Source organism: Dromaius novaehollandiae, chromosome 2 (assembly GCF_036370855.1).
Source record: "Dromaius novaehollandiae isolate bDroNov1 chromosome 2, bDroNov1.hap1, whole genome shotgun sequence".
Classification (NCBI taxonomy): domain Eukaryota; kingdom Metazoa; phylum Chordata; class Aves; order Casuariiformes; family Dromaiidae; genus Dromaius; species Dromaius novaehollandiae.
Window position 1 is genome coordinate 153,750,760 of NC_088099.1, and position 18,365 is coordinate 153,769,124.

At 38.3% G+C, this 18,365-nt stretch overlaps 1 protein-coding gene across 10 annotated transcripts in view; it reads right to left on the reverse strand.

Annotated features, from left to right (window-relative positions):
• Positions 1–4,677: 4,677 nt before the first annotated feature.
• Positions 4,678–18,365, reverse strand: part of TRPS1 (transcriptional repressor GATA binding 1) — a 218,447-nt gene continuing 204,759 nt past the window's right edge. For 9 of the 10 annotated variants that reach the window (XM_064507820.1, XM_064507814.1, XM_064507823.1 and 6 more), the window contains 2 exons: positions 16,015–16,137; positions 4,678–10,990 (listed from right to left, as the gene is read on the reverse strand). In XM_064507820.1, coding sequence (XP_064363890.1) covers positions 9,929–10,990; positions 16,015–16,137 — 1,185 coding nt within the window. In that variant the 3' untranslated portion in view covers positions 4,678–9,928. The remainder of the gene's footprint in view (positions 10,991–16,014; positions 16,138–18,365) is intronic. The other variant, XM_064507822.1, reaches the window with a different exon arrangement.

Sequence of the window (18,365 nt, forward strand, 5' to 3'; positions counted from 1 at the left end):
GCAGAGTGGATTCCTTGAAGGAGCTAGCAAGAATGCTCATTTAAATGTGGAATATAGGCACAGATTAGGACTTTCTGTTGTCATATCAAAAGCTTCCTAAAATGGGAAGTGAAGTAAAATTTAGTCAGGTTTAAGTAAAGCCTACAGAAAATGTGTTGAAACAAGTCTTTTTTCAGCAAACAAGTTCTCACAACAATACTAGAGCATTTTGTTAAAAAAAAAAAAAAGTCCTTTTCTAGGCAAGAAGAACTGGTCTGTTTCAAAAATGCTTATAATTGTAACAGCTTGGAAAGGATGGTCATTTTCAGTACTATGAAACTGGAAGTATGGGAATGTTTGTTATTATTGTTGCTTTATTAGAAGCTGAAGATTCACTCGCAAAATTTACAATGCAAGAAAACAGAAAACAGGAGTATGATCAATCTGATAAAATGCAAACATCTATTCTACAGATATTGTATGGCTCTGTCTACAACTGAGCTAAACAAGAAAAAAAAGCAAAGAAGCACACACACAAAAAAAAGGAAAAAACCCTCCCATCCTACAGTGCTAGTCACTATTCCTCTCTTCCTAAAGTGGATGTCTGTATAAAAGATGACCCTAAAAAGCTTCTGTCTTTAAAGTCATATAGACAGCTAGAGCAGACTGTAGATATTGAAAATCAGGTGAAGCCACCTCAGATGCCTTCATCAGACATGGGGAAGAAGTATGCAGAGGCAAGAAGTATGTTAGGAAATTAAACGTGCTCACAGCCATTCTCTGGTCTGTGGACGTTAGTGGATAGATGTGCTAGCAAAGTTCCTGCCCCCTGAAATACAACATCCAGGCTGCATGGCAGGTGGCACAGAGGGTATCCCATGGCTCTTGGTGCTTGGAAAACCATCCCCAAGAGAAAGGAGAAAAGTATCATGGACCCATCATACGCCTTCCCAGGAGAACTGCAATGGTCTCCTCTCCATGCTAACTCCCATATTGTGTCTGGGAACTGACTGGGAGAGTCCTAGCTGGCCCCAGCTGGAGTTGGCTGGGGTCTACAGCTGCTCAACCTGGCGGAGAGGCACAGTGCGAAGCCTGTGAGTGGCCACTGCTTGATTAACTGGGAGCGAGGATGTTAGCTGAAGAGCTGCGCTGACCAGCACGACAGTTGGTGATGTCAGCACACCAGCAGCCTAGCATGCTTTGCTTAATTGTAGAGGTTAATGTATAATTACCAGAGATTTATCGCAGTGAGTTATTAGGGAATTATAAATAGCTGGAAGAGCTATCATGCTCTGGTTGAAGAGCTCTGTGTTTAATAGGGGGTGTTTTGTACTTGCAACCAACTCTGGCCTCAGAGGCCTGCCTGTTTGAGGACTCCTGATACACTACACCATTTCCATCTATGGACATCCTTCACTTTTTGTTGTGTTTTGTCTTCCACTGCTCCCTGCCATATCTACCGTACTCGTAAGGGAGAAACGTAAATTGCCTGGATTTGTGACCATTTAGAATCACGGTGCTGTTACATAGGCTGAATGGGACCTCTGGAGATCATCCTGTCCACACCTCTTCAGAGGGTGGCTAAGGATATTTAATAAGAAACTGTTCTGAATATTTGACTGACTGGGTAGGGAGATTAGGTTCATAATGCAAGTATTTACACTTAGAACTATGCAATGTGAATAACATCCTTAGCAAAGAACTTTGTAAAAAAAAATCACCTTTTTCTGGAAGACTTCCACATTTCTTGCTTTCATATTCTCCAATCTATTCATCAAATCTATTTATCTATTTTCAGATCTATCCATCAGATTCAGTCAGGGAGGAAAATACCCTTTTGTGATTAAGAGGAAAAGAAAATCTTCTATTTTTGCTTTGCAAGAACTTTTCTTAACAAAAATAAGGGGTAAGAAAATATCTAGTTCCCTTCTCTGAAATTATAATTTTGAAGGTCTTCCTAATACATCTTTACACTCTTTTATTGCCTTATTTTCTTAAAAGAAAGACAGAGAGAGCAGACAGCTAATGTTATGTTGAGACTTCACTTTTTGTGCTACAAATCACAAAAAATGATTCCACTGTGAATTAGGGCCGCAACAGCTGTATTGCCTTTGAGAAACAAAGTGTTAACCTTAGCCTTTCTGTGGCAGATTTAAGTCACCGTCTTTATAGAGTGTTGTAAAAGAGTTTTCGTTCTTCTTAGTGTATTTCTTTCTTATTCTTTCAAATGGTCATATTTCTTATCTAGCCAGCTCCACTGACGCTTTATCAGCTCTGATGGAGCTGTTCAGAAGTACCTGGATGTACATGACAGAACTGTCACAACATCAATCTCACCATTAAGCTGTCAATTCCATAACAGCAGCTGGAAGTGAATCAGACGCTTTCACTGACACCGTAATCACAAAGTGTGAAAGACACTTCTCTTCCATTGGACGTGCATGAGACACTTTCATCTACAAGCAGGAGCCCCTGAAACCGTTGTTCTGCACACAAGGATTTGTAAGACTCTTCAGGGAAATCAAGAGAAGCTGGTGTCAGTGCAAACTCTACCTCTATCAGGTTTCAGCTGTCCCAGCTGTCCATCATAATTGCCCATCATGGTTACACTGCCAGTACGGGAAAGTAAACTGAACCCTTTCACTGACATTCTGCTGATTCTTTGATTTTATATCCCCAGCCACTGTCAACACAGTTTTATAAAGATTTGTAATTTAAAAAATAATTGGTAAGATTTCACAAAAGGAAAGTTACTTATCTTTGATTCATAAATAAATAAGTTTGTAAGACAACTATCCAGTTTCTTCCCTTAAGAGTATAATATTGAAAACACCCTGCTTCCCTTCACATAAAATCATGCACACTACTTATTTTGTTCATTTTGTCAGTTTTCTTATGCATCAGCTCCTAGTCTTTTACTTTTTTGTTGTTGTTGTTGACTTTATGTTTTTGTAAGTCTTTTGTCACCAGTGTCAGGACCCACTCCCAACTGCTGATGGATAATTTTTTATATTCTGTGGCTGGCTATACCTGGGACAATACAGTTCTGACCTCTGTCAAGATATGGCAGTAGTAAAAGCTAAATAGGAAATAATCAAGGACACTGCTTTTAGAACAAGAGGTCCCTAGATTCTTGGCACAAATTTAAGCCTTATAATCGCATATTAAGACCTGATAACAATGTCAGTGTGCATTTATATGAGCTGCTTGCATGTGGAGCTGCTGTTACAAGAGGAAGGCATTAGCACTGTAAGTAGGCTATACAAATAGTAGAACCACAAAGGAAAATTTGAGGTCATCAGCTCCTGCAATTATGAGCTCACATAAGTATATGGAGACAGCATGGCAATATTAAACACTGTTTTTAATTCTGATTAAAGACAGACTCCATCAGGAGGGGATAGTTTTGTAATAAGAAGGCAAATCTGGAGTAAATCTTGTTGTTATCCTCAAAAGATGTTCCTGTAACAGGTGAAAATATTTGATTATTTAATTTTATCTATATATACACACATAAGCTTATATAATTTCTTTTCACCAGCTTTTGCTTATAGTATTTTTTTAAATGCACAAAGAATGAGTATAAAATTTATATCTCTAAAACTGCTGTGGCCCCACCACCACCACCACCTTTGAAAGCTTTTTGGTTGCTTTTTCTCTTTGCTACTGTTATTGTTATTATTAATCACAGGAAATTAAAAAAAAGACTTAAAACACATAGGGTCTGCATCTGAGTTCACTGGCAGAATGAATCAGGGGGATTATCTCTGGCACAGCACTTTTAAAATCGAGCTCTAGAATGTTTGTGCTCTAAGAGGATAAACAGTTTTTACCATTTCATATTACTTTAAAACATTATTTTTGTATGAGAGTGAACAGTGTCTCAGTCATGGAAATGAGACAAAACCTATGGAGAAAGGAAATTACAGTATAATGGAAATGATGGCCAGGAGCCATACCACCATGGGCTGTGAGCTCATCAGAGCATCAGCACGAGACTGAGATGCTCATCTGGACAGGGCTGAGATTGAAGACCTCTGAGGAAACCTCCAAGGCTGCTAGAGGAAGTGGTGGTGGCAGCTTTGTAGGTGGCACACTCGGTTCTCAAGTCACTGCTGAATCAGTGACCTGTGTGATGGTAGCGAGTGGGATTTCCTGGAGAATTTGTGGGCATGATGTAAAGCCACGGCCCTGAGTTCAGGAGATCATTTAAAGACCACGGTGGATTTTGTGAAAAAGGCAGAACTGTTGATCCAGGGTACTGCTCACATTTCGGTATCTGCCTTTCTCGGTGTTGTTTCTCAAAATTATTCTAATATTTGCTCTTCTTTAGGGCAGCAGAACTAAAACCAGTAAAGTAAGGCCAGGCCGCTGGAGTTCAAACGCCCACTGAAACGGGCTTTCACTCTAAATCTTTTCATTGACTTGAGTGAGCTTTGGATCACATCTAGTCCTTAATACAGAAGGACTGCACTAGGGCTAATGTGTATTTGAAGGTGCTCCTCAGCTTTTCATGCATTTTTTGTCTGGGCAATCCTGTCTGCCTTTCAGAAACCATCAGCCATTCCTCGGAGATGCTGTCAGGCCAAGTCACTCTCTCAGAAGAGCTCGACTCAGGGTTGCTTTCACCCAAGCCCCATTATGTTGTAGTGACATTATGACAGTTCATTCTCCCCAGAAACAATGACATGAATCTGATTTATAACTGGTGGTAAAACTTTATTATTCAAGTTTAGATGTAACAGACATCTTTGCTGCCTGAAGATTGTTTGCATAAGAAATACACCAAGAACATGTTTGTGAGTAGAAATGAACATGCACTATGAAAAACAAAACAAAACAAAACAAAAAAACCCCAAAACAAAACAGAACAAAAAACACATCCATGTGTTGTAAGGACAAAACAGTAAGAGCCAACATTCCAGAGTCAAATCAGGGCTACAAGTTTAAAGATGGTTTTTTAGCAACATGAAGTCATTTTTTATAAAGTACTTTTTTTTTTTTTTTTTCCTTTTCCTGCTGGTGAATTTTTAATAAGCTAAATTTACAATGGCATTTTGAGATGTTTCCTTTTCTCCTGTTCTCCTTCCACATAGAGCTCAGAGACCAAAATTACAGGACGCGGCATGGAAAACTTTGGTTGCTGTTACAATGTTTATTCTAAGCATGTTACTTGACAAAGTGTACCCAAACAAAACCGGTATTTATCTGGTTGGGAGCCATGACATCATTTTCTTTTGTCCTCTTAAAAAGAGGTAAATCAGGATCTATGTGATTATTATATAGGTGGCATCTCACCAACTGCCAACTTTTCAGAGCTGGCTGAATCAAGTGGTACTGTGAGGGAGAGGGTAGGGAGGGATCCTGTTCTGGGGTGAGGAAATTATGCAAATCATCCTCCCTGGCCCAACCTAACTTTATGGAACAGTTTCTAAAGGATTTCTCACTTATCTATCACAATTTGGATAGGGCGACAAATTGCTGGCTGTCCTTTGCCAAGCATAACTGTCTCCACAGAAGCAGAGGGAAATGTATCTACTCTTCTGGCTGAACAGAAGTGAACTTCTAATCTCTTTGGCTTTTCCTGACCAGTATTAGGAATTAGCATGTGAAATCAGCCAAGAAAAATCAATACAGGAGCAAGAATGGGAACACATTTATACATGCTAGGCAAAAAGCAGATGGTAGACAGTATCCTCAGCACAAAACACAAGGTAGTTGTGACTACAAAGCAACATTGTCCTGTCCAAATAAAGGCTCGAAAGTCCCTGAACTGAGCTGTCCCTATCCACAGTTGCTAAGTCACTGCACAACCACTGCACAACCACCATGTTTCAGCACTGCGTATGTTTTAGCATTGGTCACATTTGCAACTTCTAACTGCAAATGTAATCTCTCACCCACAGTGTACCCCACCTTTTGGAGATGTCTCTTTATTTCTTCTCTTAAAACAGACATGTTGTGCAACATAGTATTTTTAGCGCCCCCCCCCCCCCAAAAAAAAAAAAAAAAAAAAAACCAAAGACACAATGCATCCAGCATCCCTCATGCTTTCTGGTGGGTCTATGAAAATTTAAGAGGAGAGTTTCATCAGTACAAGTGGCAATTAGGTGTAAAACTTCTTTTGGAAGGCAGTTGGAGTTTAGCACCTAAACACTGACTGTGCTCTGGAAAATCTTCACCTTCCACTGTATTAATCTAGGGTGCAGCAGTTACGAAGTGATAACTGACAGAGAGTTCAGTCAGCAGAAGATACCGCATCACAGATGGTGTTAATCCTTACATAAATGGACACTTTGTTACTATTCCGCAAGCTGATTAATGACAGATGCCTGTGTCTTCAAATAGTCTATATATTTTGGGGTCCAATGTGAGACACACTTTCAGATCTCCAACTACCATTCATTATAAAGAGAAGTACAACACCATGAAGATACTTGGAAATTGAGGACAAAGAATGACTCTTTTGAAAGTTTTTAATTTTAGTGCTGTAAACTGATCAAAATGCAGTGAGTACAGTAATTCATGGTGTGTGTTAACACTGATTTCCACCTGAGAGTTATTAAATAAGAATTTTTGTTTTCAATTTCAGGACTTATTTTTCTTTCGATTAATATCCATTCTGAGGGGTTTAGGAAGAGGGATAGAATTACCCCTCTTTTGATAAGAATAAATCAATGCCCCCCCCCCCAAAAAAAATGTAATCAAAGAGAACAGGTTAGGGTAAAGTACCATTTCTTACAAAGTACAAACCTTAGAACATCTCAATATGTCATAGCAAGAACAATCAACTTTTTTTTTTTAAATTTCATTTGTACTATTTAGGTGCAGTATTAATTCACAACTCTATCTTGTTCTTTGCACTCATAAGTTTTCATTTCTCCTCATCCCCAAACCCTGATAAGTGTATTTCCCCTTACTGGCCTCTGCTTCTGAGTTTAGCAAGAGGTGTTATGAAGTACAGGGTGGTGCTCAAGTCTTATAATGCGCATGTCCCCTACAGAGTATTTTGCCATGAAGATGCAGCTTCCACAAATGAAGAAGCCACAGGAACTGGTAGGTCTTGGAAGAAGCAAGTCAAAACAGTAACTACTGATAACTGGCAGGCAGCTACCTCTGAAGCCAATAAAATCACTGCTAAGTGAGCCTAATATGTTTCTTGGAAAAGCTGAGAAGGATACACACTGGACCCTGACGTAACAAAACGAGGGCAATCTATTTCAGTCCCCACAGAAAGAAAACAGAAACAAAAAATACCCAACAAAAATAAAACAACAAAAACCAAGTCAGAACTTATTATCGGAGAACAATAGTAAAAACATAACCAGACATTGTCCGGCACTGGTATCAAGCAGGAGATTCATCTAAAAATAGAAGAAGAATGTGGCCCAATATCCGTTGCTAACCTAGAACACTATTAAAGGGTTATAGAACTCAACCATGAGGAGATTGAGTGGGATCTTCCGTATGTTGCTCACCAGTACAGAAGCAATGGGTGGAGCAGGAAGGACTGCAAGCCTAATGCTGAACAATAGCCTGTTTGTGCCTAACAAACCAGAGAAACCGTGCAATAACGTTTCGTCTGTGCAAAAATGTAACACCTAAAATACTGCCAAGGTCAGCGAGACCCTTGGTGATCCGCTGTGTAAGTGCTTCTCATGCATGGTGATGTTTGTTGCAGGCTGCTTTAGGCACATTATTTCTCAAAAGACTGTCAAAGTGCTAAATGTTTAGGCCATTTCCTCCCCGTTTTTACTTTTGCCAACCCTATAAGACTTTTCCTATCACCTCTCCTTTTATCTTCCACCTCCCAGTCTATCTGGTTAAGTATCTTGTAAGTGCACCAAATTCTAGCAGGGAGAGTGGTGAGACTCAGGTAAGTTAAATACAAGAACTTTTTTTTTTTTATGATGCTTTAGTTTGAATTACATGAAGATCTGAGAAAGGCGGCATGTAAGTGAGAACAGAATAGGACCCTTTACATATAATCTCAAGTGAGGACTTAGTCCAGAGATAATTTTATAGAACATTTTAAAAAATAAAATGCATTAATGAAGAAATAAAAGACAACATAGTATCAGAAAGACATTTTAAACTTCATTTGCTGCAACATTCATGAACCAGTTGAGCTACACCTGCCATCCAACCATAAGGAACTAAGACCCTGCACTGCGAAAAAGAAACAAACCCAAACAAAACAAAAAAGCAACTGCGTAATATTGTAAAAATGGAGTGCAATGCTACTACAGAATGCAATAAAACATCAGTGCTGCATCGTCAAACAGCACTTATCAAAATAATTTCTGAAATGTTTCTTCTGAAACACAGACAAAGCAATAAAAAGAGGATATATGTTTATCATTTTAAGCATAACAATGTGAGTTAAGAGCTTAAGAATACAAAAGTACTTGGAATGAATAGTGCTACCCTTTTTTTCCTAAGTAGGCATAAAAATATTTTCATTTCCTTCTTGTTTTTCCATACCATTAATATCAACAAATTTCATTCATTTCATGTTATCGTTTACAACTTTAATGCACACACACAGAAAAAAAGATACCTACTGCAATAGAAATAGTTGCTTCATTACCTTGTTTGCTACATTTGCAAATGTAAACAGCGAGGCAGAGCCAGAACTGACTCTAATGCATGATGGAATATCTTTGTTGCATACGTACACTGTAGAAAATAATTATTCAATATGTCAGGCACCATTATTTGAAATGTAATACATTAATATTTACTAGAAAAATAAGGTTTTTTTCTATTTGTTCTCCCAACTTCTTTAATGAAATAAGTTAATCTGACAGTGCATCCAGTAGCTTGTAATATCTTCTACATCCCCGTGGCAAAATAATAAACTACTGGTTGGGACACTATAATGAAAATGATTAAAGTCAGTTCTTGTACACCCTTGTAGCAAGCATGGAGGCTCGTCTAACAGCACCTTTAACCAATTATTTAATATTTAGTTATTTAGCCCTATTTCCCTGAGCAGTTATGCTGAGGAGCTTTCCCTTCATGGATAGTTTTTACAAAGCTTTAAGTATTAAAAAGTACTATGAAGACATTTAATGCTACTTAGCAAAAGCTGGTGTAAGTCTACTGAAGGGACTGACTGGTATGTATAGTAATGTTAAGCCTGTGGAGAAGTAACCTTAGACTTTAATGTTTAGAAATGTAATATATTAAAAATATATTAAAATAAAACACAGCAGGTTACCTTGTTCTATGCAAATTAAACCTGGAGTGTGGCTTCTGTATTAGAGACACTTCATTTGAACAAAATGGTTTTCCTAGACTAAAGTGTGCCAGAAAGAATGTAGTGATAAAACGGTAGCTAAAAATCAGCTGAGTCTGAGAAACATCTAGATGAAATTGCTGCCAAAGCTTTGAGAACAAAGTGATACTAAGGCATGTTGTAGGGTAGAAATTAGCCCAAATTAAAGAAAATGACCTTTTAACATCTGTATATTTAACAAAACTAGTTCTTATATACAATGTGCATATGTTCACTATACCCCTGCAGCAGTATATACATATACACATCTTTGCATTCTTGCCAGTTATGTCTCTTACACAATAGCAAAGGTATTAATGGTTCGGTAAAATTTTCTCAAGGTTATTCACCATGATTCACTGCATTCTGGCTAGCTTTGGTGGGCCATATTCAATAAAATTATCTTTTCCCGCTTCTGGCCACCATCCAAATGCTCTTTTCTTTCTTGGTAACCCACTCATTAAAAAAAAAAAAAAAAAAAAAAAAAAAAAAAAAAAAAGGAAGGGAAAAACGAAGGGAAGAAGAAGAAAAGAAAAAGAAAAAAAACAAGGGATTTTATAAGGCATGCTCTCTATATGAAGTGCTTTATAGGTCTTCACAAGACATTACAAGCTATTGAATTCCCATCAAGGAAACCTATTTCTGTTTAATTGTGCTAAGTGCTAAGGTTTACTCTTTAGGTTTTCCATTCTTTTCAGCTTGTGCATTGTTCCTGTGTAGGCCCCTCTGGATGTGAGTTGTGAAGTCATACTTGTCCGTGCAAAGATGCTGGCATATGCTGCACTGGAAAGGTCCACTGTCACCATGGCAACTCATATGCAAAGCATACATCACTTCATCCAGAAAGACAATGCCACAGTGCACACACTTGGTAGAAAGTTCATCTTGAGTACTTCTATCAACTTTCTCTGTTTTTACTACATTCAAGGGACCTTCATTTTTTACATTTGGTGGTGCCTTATTCTTTTCCTTGGAGGCACCATTTGCAGTTGGCCCAGGTCTGGAATGCTTTATCGCCAAATCTAGAGGAATGTCATTGTCTGATCCGACAGCTGAAAAATGAGGAGGCAGATTAAAGGTGGGATAAGGCACATAGTTTTGGCAAGGATTTGGTAGGCCAGGCACATGACTCAAGTAGTGTGGATTCCCAGGAACAGACAGCTTATATTTACTCCAGAATCTCAGCCAGTCAGCTTCACTCTGAAAGTCATTATGTACAAATGGAAGTCCAAAAAGTGGGTACTGGTATTTTTCAATAGGGCTTCCAGGTGGTGAATAGTTTGGGTGTTTTGCAGGTCTCATGTACTTTTCTATTGGGCTGCCTCTCTCGGAGCTTCCTTTCCCTTCTGATATCGATGAACTGTTTCCTGGGTCTCCAGTACTTTCCTGAGGACTTTTTATCTGAATGTGCAAAGGTTGCATCCTTTTATGAATATCCAGAGTTTGGCTGACCAATATTGGCTGCTGAGCAGAATGGCTTTTAGTCAATGAACCTTGGGCCTCATACTTACTGAGGCTAGGAAGCTGAATTTCTCTCTGATGACCTTCAGTTAAGTGATCCTCTGACCTCCTCTCTAAGGGGCTTCCATTGACTTGCTCCTCACTGCTACCCCTCTGCTGTTTGTTTAGCTGCTCAGCCTGAAGTGCCTCCGGGTTAAGGCGCTTTCTTGTTCGTCTCCTAATGATCTGCTCACCATTGTTCTGCTTAATGATGTTTAAAGGCCTGGGAGTCTGCATGGAACACACACATAATAAACAAAAGGAAAAACAAAAGAGACATTAAACACATCTGAGAGACAACATTCATGCATTTTTTTTTCTTTTGTGAAGAGCCATACTACACGAGAGCTTGGGAATACCATTTCTAACATAAAAAAGGTCAACCAAAATGCTGGCACCTGGCTCCTCAGGTTAAAAGTAAGTGGCTTGTTTTATCCCATTAAGTCAAGCATCTCAGACATATAATACCTGTTTACTTAAAAACGTATGAAGTGCCCAAGCTGTCAAAGCATATATTATTTTGGGGGTGGGGGGAGGGGAAAGAGAAGGGCTGAAAAAGGGTGCTGAGAATGTGGATGAGGTGGGAGTTGCGTGTCCCTCTGCAGTAGCAAAATTCTATGTCCCACGACACAGAAGCCAGTATTGGCCAGGGGTTTGTACAGATCAAACTTGGACAAGAATTGAGCAAGAATAACACTTACCATCATACCCACCCCCCTTTGACATGGTTAGAAAATGGAAGCAAATGCATGGCTTGCAGACAACCACCACTGCCACCCAGCAAAAGGGCTGCACGTCCACTGTGGTGGGGGGTAGGAGATGATGGTGCCTGGAGGGGGACCACTAAAGACAGAGAAGAAAACCCAGGTAACACGTTTTCCTAAGCACCAAAATGTCTGTCTGGGACTTCAGTGTCAACTCTCCCTTTTTGATCCCTACCGTATTTCTTTCTAAATGTTATTGATGTTTTGCTAGAAGTCAGGAGGAAGAGAAGGCAACCCCAGAGGAGAGAAAGATGGGGCTATAAAGACCGAGGAAGAGGCAGAGAGGCAAGAAAGAAGTGAGGACTTACGTATTCATTTGCTGCTTCCCCACACTAGTTCAGAGTAGGTGGCCTACTTAGATGAAAACTGAAAATACGTTTGTGTGAGAGAAAAAAAAAAAACAGTATGAGGAAGGACAGCAGCCAGGCCTCTTTGAAAGGCCCCTCAACAGGAAGGCAATGGTATGTGAATGAAAGATGGTGCTGTAACATCGGTATGTGTTACTCTACTGGGCAGATGTTAAAACAACAAAAACTACCTAAAAGTCATTCCATTTGGTGTGCTGGCAGTTGCCATTTGTCTCATCCAAATGCACACATAATCCTGCTTTGGTTGGAGGCCAGAAGAGTGCCCCACACAGTATTCCACTTATATGTTTATTTGGAAATTTTCTTTTTAACATTGTTCTAAAGTACCGATTAAATTTTGGCGTAAAGTCAATACCCAAACCAATTTGTACCTTGAATGTAACATAATTTATATATATTCATAACTTTGAATTACTATAAAAATATCCAGAGCTGGAAGAGAGCTCACTCTATTATTTGTAGAGATCTAGTTTCTCTCTGGACTGGCCATCTTCTTCTCCTCTTTCACCTATTTATTTCCCTGAGGTGGGTTTATTCTTAATGGTTAACTACATTTAGCCAGCATAGCTACTTCTTAAGATTTTACTTTCTATTAAAAATCTAAATCAGAAGAAATATACACTTTGATTTAGATTCTTAATGAGTAAAATCTCAGCTTATCAGAAAAACAGCATTTGAACCAGTGTCCTTGAACAGATCAAAGCAAGTCTAACTTGAGGCAAAATCATGCTCAGATAAAATTAGAAAATTTTCTATGTAAATTCTGTACAAATAAAATTTTTGGTTTGCATAATAATAGCCAATTAACATGCACTAGTAAGAATATACTATCGAATACAAGCTCAGTGTCACTTCCTCACTTTTTCATGTAATGCTGTCTTATTGGCATGCTGTGTAAGAATGCAGAATGTTATTGATGTTGCTCTTATTAAAGTCTTTTTTATACGTTATAGAGAAATTTTACGTTGATTCTGGATATCCTTTTGATAGTTTGTAAACACTTTTATTCTTATTCCTCATGTCACAGGTATGATGCCTCATCCTGCAAGCAGTTAGAAGAAACATCTTTATGACTGTGATTAAGGGTCCCACACACTTGTTTCAAAGTTAAATGACACTAGGAATTAAAGGCTGTAGGTTCAACTTAAAAGTACTTCAGCATGCAAATGACTGCACTCCTGTGAGCAGTCTTTAGCTGACTGGAGTGATTACTTGGTGGAGTAATTGCCATTTTCGTTATTTATAGGAGCAAACTGCAGGTAGGAATATTCTGTATTTGTTTGCCATTAAAGCAGACAGAAAAGTTTGAGCTCTTTTCTTGATCTTCAGTGGGGCATTCAATTTGGAAAATAGTGGAAACATTGCCAGAACTTTATTTTTAAAAAGGCCTGTACATGTCAGACCCTTAATTATATATCATAAATTACATACTGAGTATGATCACATGCATGCATATTTTTGCTATCTCTGTATCAATTGGCAATCCCCTTCTCCCAGATATACGAGTAACAGTTTTTAAAAATATCAAAATTCACTGAATAGATCAGTAAATTGCTGTGATTAGCCTTCCTAGCTACAATGGGAAATTGGTGTGACCTGTCCACGATCAAAACATGTATGTCTAATCTAGAATAATATGATGCAGCTCCTTGCTGAGGTAGTTTGAGGAAGCGGCCAAGGAATCAAATGGAACAAAGTCTAGTTATCCAAGGCCCAGTTAAAACCATCCAAAAATGAGAAACAGAACGACAATATAAATGGTCAAATGCATTATTCTGGGGAAACTAGGGTATACCTTTCTCTGTCAGCAAATGTGAACAGTGCATGCATGTTTGCAGTGAACTGGAGGCATCTTCTTTCAGTAAAGCTCTTTTAAAAACTGACCATCTGAATATTTTCACATTTTTAACATAGTTATTTGCCTTAGTAGAGAGAAATGTGAAAAGCCAGGTATGTTTCACTTAAATGACCAATAGGTAGACTGAACATTTTTACAGTTTCAGGCCTTTACTTAAAAAATGCATCATCCTATGCTCCTTAATTCAAAAATATACATGATGAATAATTACAGTAATATTTTGTGAAGATATAGATATATAAATAGATAGACAGACAGATAGACAGACAGATAGATATAAGAAACTTTCATCTTTCTGATGTTGTCCAAAAGAGCATCACTTTGCATTGGACTGTGTCCCAAGCGGGGGATTTCTTTGATTATTTCAGACTCCAACTTGCAATGGAGTTGCTAACATACCACAGCAGAGTGGAGGCTTAATTAAACTCGTAGGCCTTGGTCAAAGTTCATTTAAAAATACTAATGTCAATATCCACTGAATGGCAGCTTATTGCCATACTTGAACAGTGGGGCTAAAAGTGTCATCTTCTCACTTTCCATATGTATAAATTTGAGTTTGACAATCTATTGTTAATTATAATTGTTGGAAGCATACTAGTTTGTTTCTAATGATTCATGAGAATTATCTGGGATATGTTTTTGAATTAAAAAACCGATTCTGGTAACATTAATCTATGAAGTAAGTTATATTACTAATCATGTAAAGTGTCACACTATAGTTTAGAAAATATCTTAAAAAGGAATAAATGGAGGATGTACATGGAAGTCCTAAAAATAACTGGACCCAAACATCAAATTAATGTTGCAAAGCCATACTGTCTTTCTTCAAAAAATTTTTAAAGATACTCACCATTGATCAATTTTCCTTAAATCAGATATTTTATCTAGAACTTGGAGAGCTCCCCAGGAAGATGCTACTTTTAGCAAGACCCAGCCAAGATGTTGGCTAGAGATTGTGCATAACACTGGTCCATCTCCCACTCAGACATGATCTGACTCGTTGGGTTGTTCTGGAGCTAAAAACCAGTTACTGACCTCAAAATTACAGCAGAGCTGACACTTCAGATTGGTGATGGTCTTGCTGTTTGGACAGGGACTTGCATAAACAGGACTGTTACATGGCCTGCCCGCAAGACCAATAGCAAAATTCATAAAAACTACTAATAGGTTTAAGAGCTTATGCCTCATATTTAAAGACACATGGGCATACGCACTTGGAGTAATGGATTTTCTGAAAAATGTTCTAAAAAAATATGTGCTCTGAGCCATAACTTAGACTTTCTGATTTTGGCTCTAAGCCTAAATTCTTATGTTGCCTTGTCAAAAAACAAAAAACAAAAAACCACAAAGTTGCCTCAGTTTATACATTTCTATTTTACAGGGATGTTGTAATAATGAATTAAATAAACACTCAAGTCCTGCTCACCTGACACTCTCATGTGCTTCTACTAAAGCTAGTGGGGATCAAATTTGACTTTTGTGTCTTATCCTAAGCATTTTGGCCCTGATCCAAGAAAACACTTAAGCATGGCTTTCCTGGACCTCAACCAGATCATTCAACATCTTTCAGGATCAAGCCAAGTATCGATAAGATGAAAAGTAATATAATAATATACACCACAGATGATCCATGATTATTACGTATGCTATGCCTGATCCAGAGGGATGCTGAATCTTTCTCTCACAAAGTCATGCGTGCTGTTAACTGAGTAGCTTCCTTGGAAGTTGAGTTATTTCAGAGTCCTGCAGCAGACTACAAGGACTGCAGAGAAAAAGAGCCCATATCTCTAGGAAATTTATTGAAAAGAAAAGAGTTGGCAAAAGGAGAGAAAACAAGAGAAAAACACAGCACAGGGATATTTTTGATACAGATGTGATGTCTAACTTTAAGAATTTTTCTTTTTTTTGATTACGAAGACAAGAGCTCTTGACTATAGAGAGCTTTCATCACAGCATATTGTATGCCTTTAAATGAAATCCCCAGAAATGAAATCATTTTCCTCTTATTTTGTATCAAAATAATTAAATGCATCACTGGTGATCTCAAACACGTCTACCCACAGCATCCCAGCTCGTTTTGTAATGAATCACATCTGATCCCAAAGTGACCATAGAGAAAAACCCGGTTAGGAAATTAACTGCAGGCCAGGGAGTGGTAGTAATCACCCAACCAGACGGGACCACAGCTGCCCAGCTTTGCTGCATAACCCCTGTTTTGTCTTTTTTTTTTTTTTTTTTCTGAGCAAACTAGTAAGTTCTTCCTACCGAGTGAAGCTTCTGGTAGAGGCCACACGCATTGCATACATATCCACCATTTGCATTCTTTCGCCAGAGAGAGGTCTTTGTGGTCAGGCAATTGGCACAAAAAACACCCGAGCCTCTACGTCTCTGAAACAGGGAAGAAGAAGAAGAAAAAAAAAAAAACAACAGGGGAAAAAAAAAAACAGGTCAGAGGTGAGTCACATGATCCGCGGAGTTAGGACAAATCAACACAGGAGTTTTGTCTCTGGACTGGCAACAATGACAGTCTAAAACCACACTGCCCATAATGAGGTCAGGTTCAATTGTGCTTAATAGGCACCGCTGATTTTCATTATAATTAACCCTGGAGTGATGGATGAGGTGTGTGAAACACCAAAGCCTTTTCAGCATAACAGCTTTAACTTTTTGAACTTCAGGTTTTGTGCGTTTAATGATGGTTTCTAAACAGCGGATTCTGACAAACAAGCTGGAAGCTGGCAGGGCACATTTGGTAAACTTCTCCCGTTTTGTTCCCTGCATCTCACAACAGATTATTTCTCTTTGGTTTGCTTGATTTGAAAGTGTGATCGCTAACAAGAATTCTCCAACACCCCCATTTTAATTAATTGCAGTTTGTATCTGCGTCACACTAATTCCTTTAGCAGAGATAATACTTCATTAATTGCATACATGATATTCAGTCCCAGTCTTTCCCACTTACTCCTGAAATCAGCATAAACTACCATATATTTCCCACAGCCCGCTAAGAATGAGGAGTAACCTCTGCCAAACAAATAAAAGTACAGTATTCTTAATGAGACCTCTTTTGAACTTCATCTGAAACCCCAGAAAACATGGTCTCATCAATGCATTTATTTATTTATTTTATTTCAGCCAGGCAAAGAAAGGCACAGTACAACTCTCCTAAATACAAATTGATTTTTAACCAGACTGAGCTGTGCATTCATCAGCTTTAATAATGATCCAAGAATATTTAAAAGTAGACACGTTTATGAGTAGTGCTCGTTAAATTCTTTCTACAGAGTAATGATTTCATTAAACTTCTCATTTAAACAAAAGTCAGGCTGTGTTTGTGGGCACAAATACTAATAAGCAGGAAATGGAATTCTTTTGCTGAAAAGAAAATCTGAATTTCAACTCTGCTCCCTCTCTGCAAAGGAAAAAAATAAATAACAAATCTTCAGCATCTAAGATAAGAATGGGTGAGCAGAAGGAAAAACAGCCTGAATGAAAACAAATTTTATTATAAATTAAAAATTACTAACACTATAAGTCAAAATTTCAGGGTTTCATAAAATTTAAGTGATTTATTTAACTTTAGTCCATACTGTAGAAGAGCGGTGCTCATGCCAAAAAAATACAATGGTTATAATTGTACTCTGATACATTTCAAATGGAAAGCTTTCTGCAGACATAATTTTGGCTTCAAGACTGGAACACTTTCTTGGCATTGAAAGGGCATTTGATTCATCGGGTGTTTCACAATGTATCACTAAAAAGACCTGGTGAGCAGCCAGTTCCCTATAGGGTAATTTTTCCATCCAGATGCAAGTGCTATCAGAGGCCCTCGTCAGCTAAACTAATTATGATCTTGCATTTGCTGATGCCTGCTCACTCTAACGTTCGACATCCTCCATTAATCATCAATACAAGGAAAATGAATGAAACGTACAGAAATGAGGGCTGGTAAGCTACACAGCCATAAAAATCTGAAATGAGTGCAATAATTTAACAAGATTGGGGAAATGTTTTTAGTGAGCACAAAGTCAGGCTAACAATTGCCCTTTTAAACCAAGAACACAATTTCATTAGTATAGCAGGTTGTGCTACTTTAAGGTGATAGAATAAAATCTAGATTGTCATCAAGATAAGCTCTCTCTCACCCCCTTACATCATCCCCTACTTTGTCTCCTAAATCAGAAACAGTTATACGCTACATTTTTCTGAATTTGGGTAGGGGAAGAACTAAACAGTAGTTCACGTCCTTCAGCAAACATCTAACTTGCTGTGCCCAAGAGAGGTAGCTCACCCCAGCTAGGTGCGTTCACCTACAAGTACACCGAAGCTGCTAATTCTTTCTGCGGTTGCATATCCTTGCAAAATTTCACCTGGCCGCTGAAAGAGTTTCCTTAATACAATAAGAATACAATAAAAGCTTCACTAAACCAACCCCAGTTTGGTCCACTTGGAGGGTGAGAAGTTTCCAACTGGAAATGACTTTATACGGCCAGAATACAGATGTCGAGCTGTTCCTTTCCATTCCTATTTTTTGTCTGTCAGCCTAGCATTTCTTGGTGTGGTGAACTAAACAAGTGGAATCTTAATCTGAGTAAGTCTTTCCACCCTTTCATTTC